Below are 20,570 nucleotides of genomic sequence, written 5' to 3' on the forward strand. Positions count from 1 at the left end.
CGTTACCAAAAAGCACACATACAGGGGTGAAAACAACCTCAATGCCAGAGTTATTAATAGTTTTTTTCCTAGCTACTGGGCTGAATTCTACAGAAGAATTAATATGGGCTGTATCGACGACACTCACGAACCAAATCAATAGTCAATGAAGGAAGTAGAGGCCCAGGTGTACCAAACAACGATTAATGAAAAAAAGGATAGAAGGTAATGGCTTATGAATAATTAGCAGGGCTACCTACGTAACTGACCAGAACTGGCAGAAGTTCATTAAATGTTATGACCATTAAGCCATTAATGTATAATATGTCCAACAACAGACACCTGGTGTTTCTGTTAGTAAAAACATAAAGCATTAGAAATCCTGTCAAACAACTAGGCACACTGGTATTTCCAGACGGAGAGTATATTACGTAAGTGTCGAATAGCGGCAGTTACTGAGTTGTTGCTAAGTGGTCGTAAAGTTAGGCATTTATCGCAAAGTTTGTTATAGCAGTGCCAACAGAGAGACGATGCTTAGAAAGCTGAATAAACCACGCAGTTGTTTGGCTTCGTTCAAGAAACGAAATATTAGTTTATGTCGAATACAGCAGTTATATATATAAGTTGATATTGTTAGAAACATGTAAAATGGTAGAAATACGCACTTGTAGAATTCACAAATTAAAATACGTGGTTATAATGCTGAGAGCAGCTTATAGATAATAAAATACACTGAAAAACATGGAATAAATGAAACCCTGGCTCTCTTTTTCTTTTGTAAAGAACCATATCTGTATTTAACTAATTTTGTTCATCCTATGTTTAAATAAAATCAACAATAACAACAAACAATAAACTTAGCGATTACATTATTTATTTCATTTTATTCGTAACTATTTTATTTGTTTTTTCATAATCAAGAAAACTATCCCTTTAAAAGAAAATACTGACCCGAAATTGTCTTTAGTTAAAGGTTAGACGATGAGCTATTGGTGCTGTGCCCACCACAGGTATCTAAACTCGGTTTTGCTGCTCATTCATCGAGGTCCCTGAAACGATGAAACAGGAAAACCGAAAGCAGCTCAAATCTAAAAAACAAACAAAAAACCCAAAAATACAAGAACATTGCAATCGTTTCGTTCACAAGTCCACAAAGAAAATCAAGCTCGAGATAAAAATGATCATTGATTCGCATGTACACTATATGTGAAACTAACCCGAGAATGACATGACATCGAAATGTCTTATAAATCATCCAAAAATCTTAGATAGTACTTCCTAAAAACCCATTCTTCCCTTATCAATAGACAGGGGTGGGGGTTCTATGTGGTGCTAATCTCTCTCTCTCTCTCAGGATTTGGGTGACCTTGTGTATCTGGAGGGTCAGGCACGCTTTGACCTCTTCCGCCTTTTTTTACTTTCATGATCATGCAGTATGAGTTGGTGTGCCTACTACTTTAGGGTCAGAGTGGTTTGAGTTTACTCCAACCCTTTTCAGGGCAATGTCCATATACCAGTTTCGTACATTTATCAATATGGTTTGACCTCTCAGTAGGAAGTCTAGTTTGATGGTAGCCTTTTTTTTCCCCCCCCTTTTCAATATATGCTATTTAATTCTAATTTATTTTTGTGTTTAATATATATGTTGATCGGGGAGAGATGTTTAGGACTATCTTCATCATGTATGTAGTACCTGTCTAGTTCGCATGATATTTCATTTTTCATCCAATTTTTATCCAAATAAGTTATTGTACTATGTAGGAGTCTATCTTGTATGGTTGGTATGTTTGAATATTTGTGTATGAAGTTAAATGATGTGGTTCTGGGAACTCTGTATGTTGTTGTAAGGAGTGTGTTTTGTATTGTTTGTAGCTTGGTTTGTATTATCTTGTCGCATACAGTAATCCAAGCTGTAGCTGCATAGTCAATTACCGGTCTAATATATATTTTGTGAATTTTTAGTATATTGTATGTTGATGCTTCACTGATCTTGTCAGTTAGACTCCTAGCATAGTTGGTTCTTCGTCAGACTTTACTTTTAATTTCATTTAAATGGTTAATCCATGTTAGTTTTGAGTCACAGATTAGTTTGGTTTGGTTTGTTTTGAACTTCGCGCAAAGATACATGAGGGCTATCTGCGCTAGCTGTCCATAATTTAGCAGTGTAAGACTAGAGGGAAGGCAGCTAGTCATCATCACTCACCAACAACTCTTGGGCTACTCTTTTACCAATGAATAGTCGGATTGACCGCACATTATAACGCCTCCATGGCTGAAAGGACGAGCATGTTTGGTGCGACGGGGATTCGAATCCGCGACCATCAGATTATGAGTCAAGTGCCTTAACCACCTGGCCATGCCGGGCCCCATAGGTTAGACCGAGAAATTTTGCCGATGTGGCTGTCTGAAGTAATGTTCCATTCATTTATATTTCAGGCTGTAGTTTTTTTGTGCTTTGTTAATTTGGTAAATACAACTAGTTGTGTTTTTGCTGTGTTTATTTTTATTCTATATTTTTGACAGTATTCGCTTATTCTATTTAGTTGCAGTTGTATGTTTGTGGTTGCTATGTTGGTGTTGCGGCACTTTTCCAGACTGCCACATCATCAGCGAACTGTAAAGAGAATCCATGATTAGGATTCTTCAGTGACATATTCAGTGATGACGAGAAACCCACTTGTTGAGAAATTTATATGCAAAAACGGCTCGTTTGGGCTGAGAAAACACTTTACATAGAAGAGCGAACAACGTTTCGACCTTCTTCGGTCATCGTCAGGTTCACAAAGAAAGAGGTAACTGACCGAATTTAAATACACGAAACCATATACTGCTGTATACCATATATTCCCGACATCAGCAAACAAATAACCAACATTTGGCAAAAATTAGTAACAAAATATGACATTCCAATTAATACCAAATTTATTCAAAAACCCGGCACAAAACTGAGGTCTATACTATGTAAAAACTACACTGACAAACACCACACCAACATTATTTATAAAATACAATGTGATAACTGCCACGACTTCTATATTGGAGAAACAAGTAGAAAAATGGAAACCAGATTCAAAGAACATAAAAAGTCACCTTCACACGTTTTCGAACACTGCAAGTCAAATAAACACAACATAACCATAGAAAACACTCAAATACTAAATAAAGAAACAAACATAAACAAACGTAAAATTAAAGAAGCCTTACTTATACAACAACTTAAACCCAAAATAAACCAATATAAAGGAACGCCTTTATACCTATATTAATAAAATAAAATAAATAAAATTATATATTCAAACATCTAATACCGCCCTCTACATTTCGACACACAGTTACACAACCCCTTTCAAACATGTGGTCAGCTTCCGGTCAGTTACCTCTTTCTTTGTGAACCTGACGATGACCGAAGAAGGTCGAAACGTTGTTCGCTCTTCTATGTAAAGTGTTTTCTCAGCCCAAACGAGCCGTTTTTGCATATAAATTTCAGTGACATATTGTTTACATACATGATGAAGAGTATAGGGCTAACCACCCCTCCCTGAGGGACGCCAGTTTCTGTAGTATAGTACTCAGAAAAGGTACCCTCAACATTTATTCTACGTTTTCTGTTTTCCAAAGTATTAGATAACCAATGAATAATTCCACGCGGTAGTCCCATTTCATGCATATGAAACCGTAGACAATTGTGCCATACAATGTCAAATGCTTTCTTAAAGGTGCTGATAATATTTAGGTTTAGTTTGTTATGAATTTTGCGTAAAGCTACACGAGAGCTATCTGCGCTAGTCATCCCTAATTTTGCAGTTTAAGAAGGCAGCTAGTCATCACCACCCACCACCAACTATTGGGGTACTCTTTTATCAACAAATAGTGGAATTGATCATAACATTATAACGCCTCCACGGCGAGTATGTTAAGAGTCGAATGCCTTTATCACCTGGCCATGCCGGGCCTAATATTTAGGAAGTTCTACATGGATAAAATCCGAATAAAATAATAGATTTCGGCAATAAAATTCTTCCTTCGAGAACGCGTGTGTGTTTTCTTATAGCAAAGCCATATCGGGCTATCTGCTGAGTCCACCGAGGGGAATCGAACCCCTGATTTAGCGTCGTATGATCAGTTCTGATTAAAAATGATTAACAAAAGCTCCTACTTAGGCCTCTCCGAGCGTGAAGGTGACTCCCCCTCCCTTACAAACGACGCTCCTGTGTAAGCTCTTTAATTTTAATCTCGTGTAATAACTGCTGTCACACGTATTATAATTTACCCAACAGTTGTAGACTTTTTAGTCATTTATTTAAACACCAATATACAACAATTTGTTTTCTGACACTGTTATAAATATAATCACGAAACACGTGCTGAGTAGGACGGTTGAAACATCGTTGTATTAATAAACAAAACAAGAAAAACATTTAATGTCAGTGACGTGTAAATTATTTTGTATATTTGATTTGTTGTTAGGCCTCACGTATTAATCATGTGTTGTTAGCCCACAAATTACGAGCATTTCAAGCATTGCTTTTCTCTCTCTCTCGTAAGAATTGTTTCAATTGTAAAATAAACACATCAGCAAACTTAGCTTTCCTGATCCAACGATAGGTGTCGGCCATTGTCCTTTGCACCGAGCTCGCCAAATACAGAATCCTCTCACGCGGGTATACGTGACTGGCCACTGTCGGCACGAGTTGTTATTTTTCAAGAAAAAAATAGTATAAACTACTGTTTTAAGTGTTGTGGTTAACAACCAGATTAAATACGACAGACAAGGGCCGACTATCTGTCACGACACTGTCCCGCGTTTCTTCTGATAAACAAAAAAATTACAGTCACGGTTTCTGAGAGATCTAGAGAAATCTAGATTATTATTAGTGCCCTCTAGCGGCCACTTATATATTGAAAACGTTAATGTGCGTTTATTTACGATAAGAATTTGAAGGAATTTACGAGAAAAAAAGAAATCTTAGATCTCTTATTGTGTGCATTATCTCTGAATCCATTGTTTCATCAAGGTCTGTTTTTTATAGTTATGATTATTACTAAATAAATTTAACACTCATTTTGGAATGTTGGTTATAGTCTTATGATTACTTTAAAAAAACACCTCAACAATTGTGAAATTTTAGGATCTACTTTCTTTTTAAATCGCCCTCCAGTGGCTTTGCGGTACGTCTGAAGATTTACTTCGCTAAAAATTTGGTTTCGATGCTCGTGGTGGGCAAAACACACACAACAACCTTGCTTAGATTGAACTTGAAGTTAATCTGCACCTCAAAACACACACAAGAAATGTTTAAAGTGAAAACTTAGATTGTGGCCGTAAGAAACCTTTGAACCACATACTCTATCTTCTCTATAACTCGCGTGTTCGAATCCTCGTCGCACCAAACATGCTAATCCTTTCAGCCGTGGGGGCGTTATAATGTGACGGCCAATCCCATTTTTCGTTGGTAAAAGTGTAGCCCAAGAGTTGGTGGTGGGTGGTGATGACTAGTTGCCTTCCCTCTAGTCTTACATTACTAAATTAGGGACGGCTAGCGCAGATAGCTCTCGAGTAGCTTTGCGCGAAATTCAAAACAAATAAAAAACAAAATATCTATAACAGTTATATGATTTAGAAACTATTATTTGACAGTGTTATATTATTATGATTTTAGAGATGTAAAACCATAGTTTAACTGACTCGAGAGATTTTATAGGTACTAAAAAAAACTAATAGAACTCGTTTTGGTTTCATTCATAAGCAGAAGTAATACAGAACTGTCTATTAACAGCCAGGATGTTTCATTGTAAATCCCATAGTTCTGACATTCTACATCCAAATCGTATAATAGACAAGACCTTAACGACATAAATAAAAAAGCGGGTAGTTAGTACTAAGGCGAGGCCTAATTAAGTAAGATATTTCGGTAGCGTGAAGACACGAGTTATTCTCTTTACTCTGGTTTATAATTAGAATGTTTTCCCTCAAACGTCGTACAGTGAGAGGCGTTTATAAGAACGAGATTTTCAACCAATTAGAACCACACCCCTACCACGAGGCTCGGAGTATTCAGTGCCTACGTACCTTCTCTAAGCACTTGCCCATTTCCTTTACCAACCACGCAACTTGTATCTCATTGTATTTCACTTATTTTGGAATTATGAACAAACAAGCCGTCTTCAAGCCTCGCTGGTCTCGAGATATCCCACACGGGACTCCAAGCAGACAAAAATGTCTCCAATTTCTTCTCTTTTTTTTGTCCTCCAGCGCAATCCAATTTAGGCTGTTTAATGACGCTCTCGTTGCATCATTTATTAAAGTAAAAGTTCCAATAAACGTTTGTTAAACTAAACCAAAATCAAGAAATGGGTAGAGAAAAAACGTTTTTATTATGTTTCTTTTTATATTTAACCGGAAGAGGCAGCTGGAAACAAATGTATAAAGTATAGCAGCAATGATGTTAGAGTGACAAGTGGAGAGGGAATTTACAGATGTTTTTGTTAATAGTTTTAGTAACTCCTTTTATCGCAAGCTACTTGGGTGGAAAAATTCTTCTGTAAAAAATAAAACAAAACAAAATTGATTTTCGGTAGTCTGAATATAAGGTGGAATTACAACTCTTGGTTGTAATGTTTTGTTTAAGTCAACTCAGCGAACGAGTGCATTATGTAAGCAGAAAAAATGTTGTTGTTTTTGAATTTCGCGCAAAGCTACTCGAGGACTATCTGGGCTAGCTGTCCCTAATTTAGCAGTGTAAGACTTAGGGGATGGCAATAAACCATCACCACTCACTGCCAACTCTTGGGCTACTCTTTTACCAACGAATAGTGGGATTGACCGTAACATTATAACACCTCCACGGCTGAAAGGGCGAACAAGTTTGGTGTGACAGAGATTCAAACCCGCGACCCTCAGATTACGAGTCAAGCGCCCTAGTCACCTGGTCATGCGGGCCTAAAGAGAAAATAAGAACGAGTGTGAATTCACGTGCGCGAACTCTGGTTGGGACACAATTAATTTTAAATTTAATTAGGTTTACTGGCTAATATTTGTGACAACAAAGACATTTAAGACTACAGTTGTTTCTCTCAAATTGGCCTGGCATGGCCAAGCGCGTAAGACGTGCGACTCGTAATCCGAGGGTCGCGGGTTCGCGCCCGCGTCGCGCTAAACATGCTCGCCCTCCCAGCCGTGGGGGTGTATAATGTGACGGTCGATCCCACTATTCGTTGGTAAAAGAGTAACCCAAGAGTTGGCGGTGGGTGGGTGGTGATGACTAGCTGCCTTCCCTCTAGTCTTACACTGCTAAATTAGGGACGGCTAGCACAGATAGCCCTCGAGTAGCTTTGTGCGAAATTCCAAAAACAAACAAAACAATTCTCTCAAATTCTTAGTTTGTTCATTAGGGTTTTTTTGTTTCAGAATTGATGCAGAGATAAACAAAGGGCTGAAGTGGCTATTTTTAATTTTGAAATTTTGAGCTAAAGGGGAGGCAACTGGGACTAATTGCCGACTCTTTCATGACCGAATAGAGGTATTTGACCGTCGCTCCTATAACTCAAGGCCAGATCTACAGGTCAGAGAAATTTTTCTACTGTGAGACGCGAGATATAAATCATACGATTTACAGTCCGGGCACATTAGGCCAGTAGGCCACATCAGATCCACTATATTAGAAGGGAGGAATTTAGAAAAAGGGGCAAAAACATGTTTAGGTGTTTTGGGAAGGTAATTAATTTCGTGTAAAGAGTTACATGAGGGCAAGTTGTGCTAGCAGTCCTTAATTTAGCAGTGATAGACTGAAGGGAAGGCAGCTAGTCATCACTACCCATCGCCAATTGTTGGGCTGTTCTTTTACCAACAAGTAATGAGATTAACCGTCTTATTATAACACTCTCATAGCTGAAAGGGTGAACATGTGACAGGGATCTGAATCTGCAGGTTGCGAGTTGAGCACCCTAATCACCAGACCACGTGTTTTGGGAGGAATAAGATAAAAGTGTTAGTGTATATGAAATAATAATTATGTTATGTTTGATAAGTTTTGCTGTGTAGTAGGTTTAATGAAATGGTATAACTAAATGTATATGACATCACAATAAAATTGATTTTATGATATACAAGCTGAATGACCGTAAACTGATGGGGAATGTTCAAACCTAATTAAAATATTCTAAGTGTAGCAGCAATCACATATTTCAAAGTAATAACATGAACATAAACTTTATCTCAAGCTTTTAAAATTATATTAAAGCTTATTCATAAACAACATTTACAGTTTATTTTCCGTCTACCAACAAATAAAGATTTGAGGTTGATCCCATGCTTGAACACCGTACATGCCACTGACCACGATAAAAGCATGGCTGTTTGAGAGACAGTTCAGTAACTTTCATACTTGAATCCCTTTAAAATATTCGACATTGTCGAAAGAGTCAACCTGCCAAGATTGTTTGGGATTGCCTCAATAAACTGGGAATAATTAACCAACAAGCTCTATAAAATAGAAACAGGGTTAAGTTCAACTGTGACCACTTAGAACATTTACCACACTTTATTGTGCTTTCACATAAATTTTGGTTGAAATTGGCCCAATAGCTTTAGAGGAGTTAGGGTGCAAACAAACACATATTTTATCTTTACTTATATAGAGGTAAATCTTAATAATCGCTGTAGCATCGTCTGGTGGCTAAAATGTTATTACGATAAATTTTTAATAATATTAAAAAGCAAAATCATTAAACATTAAATGCAATATAATACATAAAATACAAACATAATTATTTTTAGCTTTCAGATGAAACTGTTATGCAAATGACATAAAGTACACTATTGCATAAAATAAGATTACACAGTAAGTAATAATTCATGAAGGGATAACTTTATTATTATCTCTATAAATTTGTAGAACTGACATGAGCTTTAAATATGTACAGAGTTCCAAACAGTTTTGTTTCTATGTGGCCTGAGAATGGAAAGTATGTAACATGAACAAATCCTGTATAACAATTAGGGTGTGGTGACCACCAGTGTAACCAGTTCTTAGTTACCAAGTGTAGCAGCTGCTAGATGCTTGTTGTTATGTTTTCTTGGAAACATCTCTCAAGGTGAAGCTGGTATACAAGATAACAAGACTATCAAGATGTCCTGAGCACGGTTGGTTACGTTTCTGGCGCCATCTATACTGTTGGAATGTGCTGTTATTTTGTTCTAAAAGATTGAATCGAGAAGCAAGACACTAGGGTTGAGTCTGTATGGGCGTCTATTGACTCCACTCATTCAAGTCAATAACTAATCGTCTGTAATGGTGTCTATTGAGTCCACACATTCAAGCAAATAGCTAACTGTCTTTAATGGCATATACTGATTCCACTCAGTCAAGCCAGTGTGCGCGCGTTTTTCTTATAGTAAAGCCATATTGGGCTATCTGCTGAGTCCACCGAGGGAAATCGAACCCCTGATTTTAGCATTGTAAATCCGTAGATTTACCACTGTACCAGCTGGGGACTAACTGTCTGTAATGACGTCGATGAGACCATTCATTCAAACCAATAACTCACCATCTGTAACGGCGTCTACTGAGTCCACTCATTCAAACCAATAACCGGCCTCCAAGTTTTACTATACTTACAACTTCCAATTTTTCAGTTGGTGTCTTTTAGTCTTTTAACTCAACCAACATCAGTGCAGTTTTATTACAAATTCAACGATTCCATCTCTTATGCTTATTTGCATCTTCTGATTGTTTTAGACGTCTGCTTATATTGCCTTCATTTCCTTATTATCAGCCTTCTTGCAGTTAAGGAGTGTTTATTTCCTTGATACAAAATTTTTTCTCTCCATATTCTTAAGTCCCCCGCTGGTACAGCGGTAAGTCTTCGGATTTACAATGCTAAAATCAGGGTTTCGATTCCCCTCGGTGGATTTAACAGATAGTCCAATGTGGCTTTGCTGCAAGAAAACACCCATCTTCTTAAGTTCTATAGAGGTTGAGTAAGTTATATAAGAGACGAATTTAGAGCTTCACTACATCATTAGAGTCCATGTCACTCTGTCCGGTCATTCTCCATCTGACAGCCGTGCATGTTGTCAATAGCTTTAAAGCGTAGTTTCCATTGGAAAAGGTTTCTTCGCAAAGCTCTCAATACAAAGCACATTACTCCTCACTTTGCGCTTCCAATAGTCCATCTAATGTACGAAAATGACGATTTGTAAACACTCATTTCAATTTTCCGATTACACAAAAATCCACAGGTGTTGTATCCGGTAACTTGCGTAGTATGTTTATATGGAACAGCATGAATACCCATTTCACTATCCAGTTCTTAGGGTAAGTGACAGTTGAATACGAGGCATGACTGTAAGTCTTATCCTGGCGCCCCCAAACCTTCCTGGAGACTAAGATTTCTCTTGATTATGTTACCTACTGTTGTATGTTGCTACTGCCATTAGTATTTGTGGATTCTTACCTGCTATAACACGTCATATTTTATTTACCACGGCTGGGGTACGACTTACTGGTGGATGATCCTGATGTTTTAAATATATCTATATTCCTTTGCTTTCCAATATTATTGATTCCGAATTTTAAATCCTCGATCTGAATACGTTTCTGAATCTCGGTGTATGTATATCCACACACCCTTCCCAAAGCGACCAATTTTCGATGTCATCGCACAACATACGAACGTCAAACAATGTCAAAATATAGTTCTGATACACTGCGTTTCACCTCGATTTTATATGGGCTGGGGTTATCCCGTAATTTGCTGATTTGCGTATTCATTTTTTAAGTACAAAGTACTCAAGCTTCTGTATTTGATGTACATACCATCTTCAGGGTTCTTTAACATTTTCTTAAGGACATCTAGTGCGTGATTCATATACACGTGTACTTTGGACGATATCGTTATTATGAAGAAATTTAGTATTTTTTCAGTGTTATAAAACACTGGTATATCCAGGGATTGAAAACTCTTCAAATGCACAAAGAGGAACCAGAGGTCGTGTCCAATGATCTAGATGGTTAGCATACTAGCTATTATAAGTTACTCTTTTATATTTGATTAACATACCAGCTGTTGTGAGCAGTGTCCTTTCTTACCTATTCAAACTATCTGACCACCACACTTCGTCCAGAAATAAGGAACTTTGTCGGGTCTCGTCCTTTTTTTTTTTTGTACGATGTAATTATAGAAAAGGTGTCTTTAACAGCAACGCTCCAGAAACTTGAACAAAAAAAGGAAACAACAACTAAAGAATAAAACAACTCAACTGAGTTATCATCACTTTATAGTGAATACAAATCAACTGAGTTATCAACACTTTATAGTGAATACAAATCAGCTGAGTTATCAACACTTTATAGTGAATACAAATCAACTGAGTTATCAACACTTTATAGTGAATACAAATTAACTGAGTTATCAATACTTCATAGTGAATACAAATCAGCTGAGTTATCAACACTTTATAGTAAATACAAATCAACTGAGTTATCAACACTTTATAGTGAATACAAATCAACTGAGTTGTCAACACTTTATAGTGAATACAAATCAGCTGAGTTATCAACACTTTATAGTGAATACAAATCAACTGAGTTATCAACACTTTATAGTGAATACAAATTAACTGAGTTATCAATACTTCATAGTGAATACAAATCAGCTGAGTTATCAACACTTTATAGTGAATACAAATCAGCTGAGTTATCAACACTTTATAGTGAATACAAATCAACTGAGTTATCAACACTTTATAGTGAATACAAATCAACTGAGTTGTCAACACTTTATAGTGAATACAAATCAACTGAGTTATCAACACTTTATAGTGAATACAAATCAACTGAGTTATCAACACTTTATAGTGAATGCAAATCAACTGAGTTATCAACACTTTATAGTGAATACAAAACACCAAAAGAACTCGCAAGCGCAGCCAAAATATCTGCCTTATAACTAAACCCACATATTTCCCTTTGTACGTTTTACGGTATAAAATGATTTACTCATCAAGTGGGATTGGCTGTTACATTATAAAGCTCCCTTGGCTGAAATGGTGTGTGTGGTCAGTGATTTTGAGTCGAGCGCCTCTAACCACCAGGCCATACCTGGCCTATTATATATATATATACACGCTGCTGGTCAAAATCTTAAGGCCAATGAGCATAAAGAAAAAATATGCATTTTGCGTTGTTGGACTCAACCACTTATTTGAGTAGAGCTTCGAAAGATGAAAATAAGAAAAGGGGAAAAAAAAACTTTTTTAACATTTAATAGGGAAAATGTGAACACTATGAAATTAACCTAAATACTAGCTGGTCAAAAGTTTAAGACCATACCAAAAAGAAGTCCTAAACAGGGCAGGAAATGCCCAACAAGAGGTCTCAGTAGTCATTGCGAATAATTGCAAATATTCGCTTTAAACGTTTACAGAAGGCTGGCTGAAATGTTATTCCAAGTGGTGAAGATGACTTTACGAAGATCATGCACTGTTTGGAATTGACGTCCATTTCTATAGACTTCCATTGTAATAGACTTCCCAAACATTTTCAATGGGGTTCAGTTCGGGCGAACACGCTGGATGGTCCAAAAGAATCACGTTATTCGCCAAGAAAAAGTCTTTTGTTCTGCAGGCATTGTGGATTACAGCGTTGTCCTGCTGAAAGATCCAGTCATTTCCACACAAGCGAGGGCCTTCAGTCAATAAGGATGCTCTCTCCAACATGCCAATGTAGCCAGCTGCTGTTTGACGTCCCTGAAGCTCCATTGTTCCATGGAAGGAGAAAGCACCCCAGATCATGATGGAACCTTCTCCACTCTGTCGTGTAGAAAATGTCTCCGGTGGGATACCCTTATTGTGCCAGTAACGTTGGAAGCCATCTGGACCATCCAGGTTAAATGTTTTCTCATCAGAGAACAAAACCTTCTTCCACTTTTCTACGTCCCATGTTTGGCGTTTCTCACAAAGTTTAACCGAGTTGTTTCGTGGTGTGGAAGGAGGCGTGTCCTTTGAAGACGTTTACGGTTTTTAAAGCCTTTCTCTCGTAGATGCCGTCTTATTGTTCTTGAGCTGCATTCTGCGTCCGTAAGGGCCTGAATTTGGTTTGACGATCGGCTGGTGTCTTGCCGGACAACCCATCAAGTCCTCCTGCTCAATGCCGGCGAAATTTTTTTGGGCCGACCACTTAAAATTTGCGTTCCGTATCCCTTAGGGTCTTTACGAAATTTACAACAGCAGTTTTACCACTTCTAATCCCACCAGCAATGGCACGTTGAGAGAGACCTTGCTTTTGCAGCTCGACAGTTCTGCCACGTTCAAACTCTTTAAACTTTTTAGCCTTTGCCATGTTTTTATCCAATGTAACACAGGAGATGTCAGTGGGAGATGTTGACAACATTAATGCTTGAACACAAATAACTAAATTTCGTCACGTGTTTACTGATTAACGCTTCGTTTCAGTACGGTCTTAAACTTTTTACCAGCTAGTATTTAGGCTAATGTCATAGTGTTCACATTTTCCCTATTAAATGCTAAAAAAGTTTTTTATTTTTCCTTTTCTTATTTTCATCTTTCGAAGCTCCACTCAAATAAGTAGTCGAGTCTAACAACGCAAAATGCGTGTTTTTTTCTTTATGTTCATTGGCCTTAAGATTTTGGCTAGCAGTGTATATGCGATATCTGTGTCTAGTTTTCTTGTCCGCAAAATTTTTCTGGTGTTTTCTAGACCTATGTCAGATGAACTGGTTTTGATTGAAGTGCCGAAACTAAGTGTTACGGGAAATTTTTAATTGCTACCACATATTTAGTTGGCTTTATTTTACACACAGGGATTAGTGAAACGTAATCAAGGAAACGTAATTACAGAAATATATACATATATTTAAGTCTCAAGTTTTTGTTTCTGAATTGGCAGACGTTCTTACGGAAGAATTAAGATGGCCGCTGTTTTAGTCGTTTTCATTAGTTTGCCCAATAATTATAGGTTTGGATTACCTACCTACCGTCGCCACCAGATGTCTCTTACACGGTTCAACACATATTCTATTACTACAGGTAAACATCGATATAAAACGCATCGATAAAGCGCGATAATCAGTTGGGCGCGATGGGGTCTTAGGCCCCAAATTTTTTTGGGTTTCTACAGAGGCCGCCGCTTAATATTACCACTGCTTAATGTAATCAGCCGGTTAATGTGATCAAAAATCAAAATCCAAATCCACTTCAATCTTTTTGTATGGTTTTCACGCCGCATATTGTGATCAAACCCCGGCCTGCATGTAATAATTCCTGGCGCTGTCAACTGCAGTAAAGTACATAATCTGCCAGTCATAGGATAGCTCTCAGTGCGTAGGCAAGAAGTATCAAAACTTTATTTTCATTAAAACCACAAGTCATCCTTGATCGACCGATGGATGACGAAGGATGAGTCATATACACTCATACACCAGTGACAGTGGCATGAAGTGCTGCAAACGATAGCGTCAATGTTGAAACCATATAAATTTCTAAGAAACAGCTCGCTCCCCAGAAGCTTTCAGACGAAATAGTTTCTTGGAAATCTGTGACGTCAGCTATTCCCTTTTATTCTAATATCGCCGAATAACTGAAAGGTCTTGTAACACCAGCTCGTAGGCAGAATTTCGTCGACCGAATCAATTTTGTCGTGAGTGAATGGGATAGTGACCATCCGGTGGCGACAGACTGCGATTTTCATATTTTTTCAACATACAGCGTATTTATACCCATGGAGAAGAGAGGCACCAAAAGGAATGCTTACACAGTACAAGAGAAGATACAGATTGTGCAGCGAATCCGGAACGGGGAAGCAAGGACCAAGATTATGAAAGAAATAGGAGTTCCAGAGTCTACACTTCGATGTTGGCTGAAGAATGAAGATCAACTGAGAGAATTCTGCAACCAGGTAGATAGAATGACAGGACTACAGAGATTGACCGAGATTGACGAAGTAGCACCAGTTACCCAGCCACCCCTCACAGATGAAGAGATCCAGAAAGCAATAGAGAACCCAGCGGCAGCACCCACAGATTTTACCACTCCAGATGAAGAAGAAGAAGATGACCCCATTCCAGAAGAACTCAGGAATTGCATCACCTCAACTCAGGCAGTACAGTACACAGAACAACTTCTATATTGGGCAGAACACCACAATCTAGGAATTTGCAAGATACTACAGATCCAGGACCTAATGAGAACTGCGAAGAGGATGCGGAACCAAGGAGGAAGACAACAGACACTTTTGGAGGCTTTTGAAAGAAAGAAGACTACTGAGTAACTATACATTTGTGCATTTCAACTTGTTTTATGTGCTTACTATATTTTATTGTTATTAATTTTTTTGAAAAATCCGTTTTTGTTTCAGTACTGAATTCGTATTTTAAACTTTGCCATGACATTTTTTATCTGGTAATTATTTGACTTCAGTTTGTACTTAGATTTTAATAATTAGTAAATAAATTATCAAAATTAATTACTATATGTATTAACTTTTAAAATTGAACTAATTTTAATCAGCGTCTAATCGTAAAAACGATCACATGATTGCTCTGACGGAACTACTTTTAGAATATCAGCCCCCATCAAAGTAATGAATTCGATAAATTTCTTTAGAATTCTGCTTTTTACATTTAATTTCAGTCTTAAAATTGAGTTTAATAAATAAAAATAAATAAAAAAATGCTATATCATTGGTGTAAGTAGTTTTGTTTGTTTTTCTTTATTTCACTACAAAACGCGTAAATTTTGCATTATCGCTCACCCCGAGGGTCAAAAAAATATATAATCAAATCGGTATAAGGCGCAATCAGATACAACGCGGTCGAATTTTTTGGACCCCAACTAGCGCCTTATATCGATGTTTGACTGTATTACGCATGTATTAGATATTATACATAATTTTGGCAATAAGTATTTAAGCCCTTCTGTTGAAAGTTTAGATGCTATGCATTCAACTGATAAAACAATTAATTGTAAATACAGAAAAGTCATATGAAATTTTTACATTCTGTCAGAATGAAGTTTCTCGCGTCTTACGACGTAATCTGTGTGAGAAAGAAACAATTAAGATAATTATATATTCTAAATATTTGTATATCTTTATCTGAAGTTAATGTACGGAACAGTTTCCACTTCTGATGACTGAAAGAGTAATCAACAAACAACAAAATCACAACTCGCGTGGTAAAAGCAACATAATTTATTGCGCGTTAGGCCTCGTTCGAAAGAAAATATAACACACTACTGAACTGTCTCTTATTTATTCTTCATTTGCACACAACAAGACTAAATCTTATTTCTAAAACGAGAGATTTCATTTTGGCGTTTCTTCACTTTCTAATGGTTGGGCATGGCCTAGTGATTTGCTTGGTCTAGATGCAAATTCGCGGATTTAAGATTTGCGCGCTATCATCGAAAAAATGTATTCCGCACTTTGAAACTATGGATGCACTGTGAGAGTTGCAATCAGGTTCCACTATTCTGTGATCAAAAAGTAGTATAAGAGATGGCGGCGGGCGCTGTATAATACCTGACTTCTCTCTGATTCATTAGCTTATAATCAGGGGAACTAGAAGCAGATAGTCCTGTGTGTAGGTAGCCTTGTGTGGAAATTATGACTAAAAATCGTTGCCTTAAAAATGTCGTAGTTTCGATCAAAAGATTTATTTCTTACTTTTCCCTTTAGCCCTGTGTTGTAGAGTTCGAGAAGGTAATTCATACTCAGTAATGTGTGGATGAATCATCTCGAATTTCAAATTGCATGGTAACATTATGAGGCTGAAAAGAAAACCATCGAATAAATCTCGCCAAGGTACCAGTTTTATGTTGTTTTAATGAGTTTAGTTATGTAGGAACGATACAGTAAAGATGTAAGTTTGTTGTATTATTTACTTGTTAAAATAAGAAGTACAAACACGTTCGCACCGATCCAATTATCAATGAACCTACTACTATTAATTCAGTTTTCGAAGGACATTTAAGGCCTTCTAACAGCCAAACAATTTAACAATCAATTTCTTAGCGAGTCAGTCTTCAAAGCACGTATAAGACCTTCTAAAAGCCTAATAATTTCTTTATTAAAAGAGTGTGGATACATAACAGTATGTTAATTAGAATAAATAATCGTTTTAAAGACGCTATTAATTGAAGATAAAGTGTATTATTGCGATTATAACCAACGAAACGTCAAGAACGTTTATACTTGTTCTACCAAAGAACTAACCAACGAAACGTTAAGAACGTTTATACTTGTCATACCAAAGAACTAACCAACGAAACGTTAAGAACGTTTATACTTGTCATACCAAAGAACTAACCAACGAAACGTCAAGAACGTTTATACTGTCATACCAAAGAACTAACCAACGAAACGTCAAAAACGTTTATACTTGTCATACCAAAGAACTAACCAACGAAACGTCAAAAACGTTTATACTTGTCATACCAAAGAACTAACCAACGAAACGTCAAGAACGTTTATACTTGTCATACCAAAGAACTAACCAACGAAACGTCAAGAACGTTTATACTTGTCATATCAAAGAACTAACCAACGAAACGTCAAGAACGTTTATACTTGTCATACCAAAGAACTACATATTTGCGTCTATGGAAAAAAAATTACAGATCCGAAAGGTCTTGGTTCCAAGTTATGAATGTATTCAAACCAGAACATAGGGTGGTTATCATCAAATGTCGTTATTTCAAATTTATTCATTGGCACACTGCTTACTTTTAGATATAACTTACCGTCGAAACGAAAATATCCGTTATGAAAAAAAGACGTTTTTGGCAGTGTTTACTGATAAACCGTAAATCTCCACGCAGTTTCTGTAATTTGATATGGATTCATTCATTACTCTGCACAGATGTCTTATTCTGTCCATCTAAATGGATAGAGATATTCGACGACTAACAAAAACAGTACTGTCAGCAGGCAAGATTAATTATCAGTTCAAGATAGTAGGTCTTGAGTTTTAGGTAAGCGACTTGCAACGTAATGTAGTGAGTGATGAGACTAAAACATAAAGCCAAGATCACTTTGAGTAATAATGACATATCCGGTTTATGTTATTTTGGTAAATCATATAATTCCGGAATGCAGCTATTAGACTCGTTATAGACTCGCTTAGAATTCTTAGAATGATACACTAAACTCTGGTGTGTTTATTATTATTAGAACCATACGTTATACTCTGGTGTGTTTATTATTGTTAGAATGATATATTAGACTCCAATGTGTTTATTATTGTTAGAATGATATGTTAAACTCTGATGTGTTTATTATTATTAGGATGATATATTACACTCTGATGTACTTATTATTGTTAGGATCATACGTTATACTCTGATGTATTTATTATTGTTAGGATCATAAGTTTTACTCTTATGTGTTTATTGTTGTTAGGATCATACGTTGTACTCTGGTGTGTTTATTATTGTCAGAATGATACGTTACTTGTATGCAATTCTAAAGTGTATTCATGATACATATGATATGTTACTAATCTAGGTGGATTTCATAATGTATTTTTATAGAAAATAGTATTTTACCCAGTCCTCTGGTAGATCAGCGGTAATTTGATGGACTTATAACACAAAAGTCCATGATTAAATTATCTTTCTTGAACAAGTGCATATAGCCCATTGTGTAGTTCTATACGAAGATAACAGCATGAGATTTTAATCAATATATATTTTAGTTTATTCTTTACACCGAGATTAACAGATGTAAAGTAAAGTGATTTGTTTGTTTGGAATTTCGCGCCAAGCTACGCGAGGGCTATCAACACTATCCGTTCCTAAGGTAGCAGTGATAGACTAAAGAAATTTCAACTAGTCAACACTACCAACCAAACTGTTGGTCTATTCTTATATGGTCCGGCATGGCTAGGTGGGTTAAGGCCATCGACTCGTACTCTGAGGGTCGTGGGTTCAAATCCCCGTCGCTCCAAACATGCTCTCCCTTTCAGCCGTGGGAGCGTTATAATGTGACGGTCAATCCCACTATTCGTTGGTAAAAGAGTAGCCTAAGAGTTGGCGGTGGGTGGTGATGATTTGCTGCCTTCCCTCTAGTCTAATACTGCTAAATTAGGGACGGCTAGCGCAGATAGCCCTCGTGTAGCTTTGCGCGAAATTAAAAAAAAACTCTTCTCTTACTAACGAATAGTGGGATGAACTGCATCTTATGGCGCCCCTCGGATGAAAGGGCGACCATGTTTGGTGACGTGAATTCACGACTGTGAAAATGGTAATAAAAACAAATTTTATTCACGCTATTTCTGGCTGCGATTATATGAGGCTTTAACTATTTTGATAGAAGGTGACGTCATACCTTCTTTTCCGAAGATGTCGGAAGTCTATTGTTCTACTATCTGCAGTTGAAACAGCACAGGCCACGTGAGTCAGTCACATGATCTATAAGAACTGGCTGGCGTCGGGTAGATTTTTATTACGTCATTCGATGCGTTCTGAGAAAGACAATATAGTGTGTGAGAAAGGATCAAGGCCTAACTCATCACCTCAGTTGCTAAGTTCTCAAAAGATGCCTCAAAATAGGTTAATAACATATAATTAGTTTCGGCGTTTCAAAAAAGAAAATTACTTTCGAATTATCAATGTTACAATCCCCTTACCAATTTTTAGTGCTTTCGCATTAATTTCAAGAAAATCTATAATGGGCAAATATTTAATACAGAATATTTCAGACTATTATTATTATTATTTTAATCCTCTTTTAATGTTTTTGTTGAAAGAAATTCCACACAGGACAAATGTTTAAAACAATGCTAAATTATGGAACCAAACGGTCATGACAAGAAATATGTATAGAACTACCTGTGTGTCAGAATGACAATATTAGAAGTAATGTTAAAAGAACTTTATTTACATTAACCACCTGGTGTTGAATATAAAAACTATAATAATAATAAAGAAACATAGTACACAATAAATGTGTGTGTGTGTTTTTCTTATAGCAAAGCCACATCGGGCTATCTGCTGTGTCCACCGAAAGGAATCAAACCCCTGATTTTAGCGTTATAAATCCGTAGACTGACCGCTGTCCCAGCGAAGGAAACACAATAACCAATAACATCAAAGTATATAAAGTACACGTGTTTGTTTCCGGTCAGTTGCCTCCCTGTGGTCAGTGGTTCGGAATTAAGGATGGCCTAATGTTATCTGAACTCTGCACTAAAAAACGTGCGATGGGTCTCCACAACTGGAGGGAGGAGAATTTGTGCTGCATTGAACTGTTTTTTTTAGCGTGTAAATAAATATGTCATTCCAATCACAAATATATGTACTTTGATTCACTCATTGTTAGTAAACGTTGTGCAGTTTGAGTATAGTTAGAAACTAACCGTGTTTATTTGTTAGTATGGGGCCACGTGATCGTAACTTGTAATGAATTTGATTGATTGAGAAAAACAGCAGAAAATATGACTGGAGAGAAGAGCGTCCTTGTTCTGGTGAATTTCCCTCAAAGCTTTGTTTGCTTTTGAGTTTCGCGAAAAACTATACGAGGGTTATCTACTTTAATTATCCCTAATTTAACAGTGTAAGACTATAGGGAAGGCAG

The 20,570-nt window shown here is 36.9% G+C and overlaps 1 protein-coding gene across 2 annotated transcripts in view; it reads left to right on the forward strand.

Moving 5' to 3' along the window:
* The window catches only part of LOC143244432 (uncharacterized), a 28,575-nt gene extending 8,289 nt beyond the window's left edge, over positions 1-20,286 (forward strand). The window contains exons 2-3 of one of the 2 annotated variants that reach the window (XR_013025084.1): positions 16,674-16,799; positions 19,966-20,286. Coding sequence is in view for 1 of the 2 variants with exons in the window: in XM_076489075.1 (XP_076345190.1) it covers positions 14,718-15,266 (549 nt within the window). In the remaining variant the exon portion in view is untranslated. Of the gene's footprint in view, positions 1-14,182; positions 16,800-19,965 lie in introns of those variants that run through there. The other variant, XM_076489075.1, reaches the window with a different exon arrangement.
* The last annotated feature ends 284 nt before the right edge of the window (positions 20,287-20,570 follow it).

This window comes from Tachypleus tridentatus, chromosome 2 (genome assembly GCF_004210375.1).
Source record: "Tachypleus tridentatus isolate NWPU-2018 chromosome 2, ASM421037v1, whole genome shotgun sequence".
Taxonomy (NCBI): domain Eukaryota; kingdom Metazoa; phylum Arthropoda; class Merostomata; order Xiphosura; family Limulidae; genus Tachypleus; species Tachypleus tridentatus.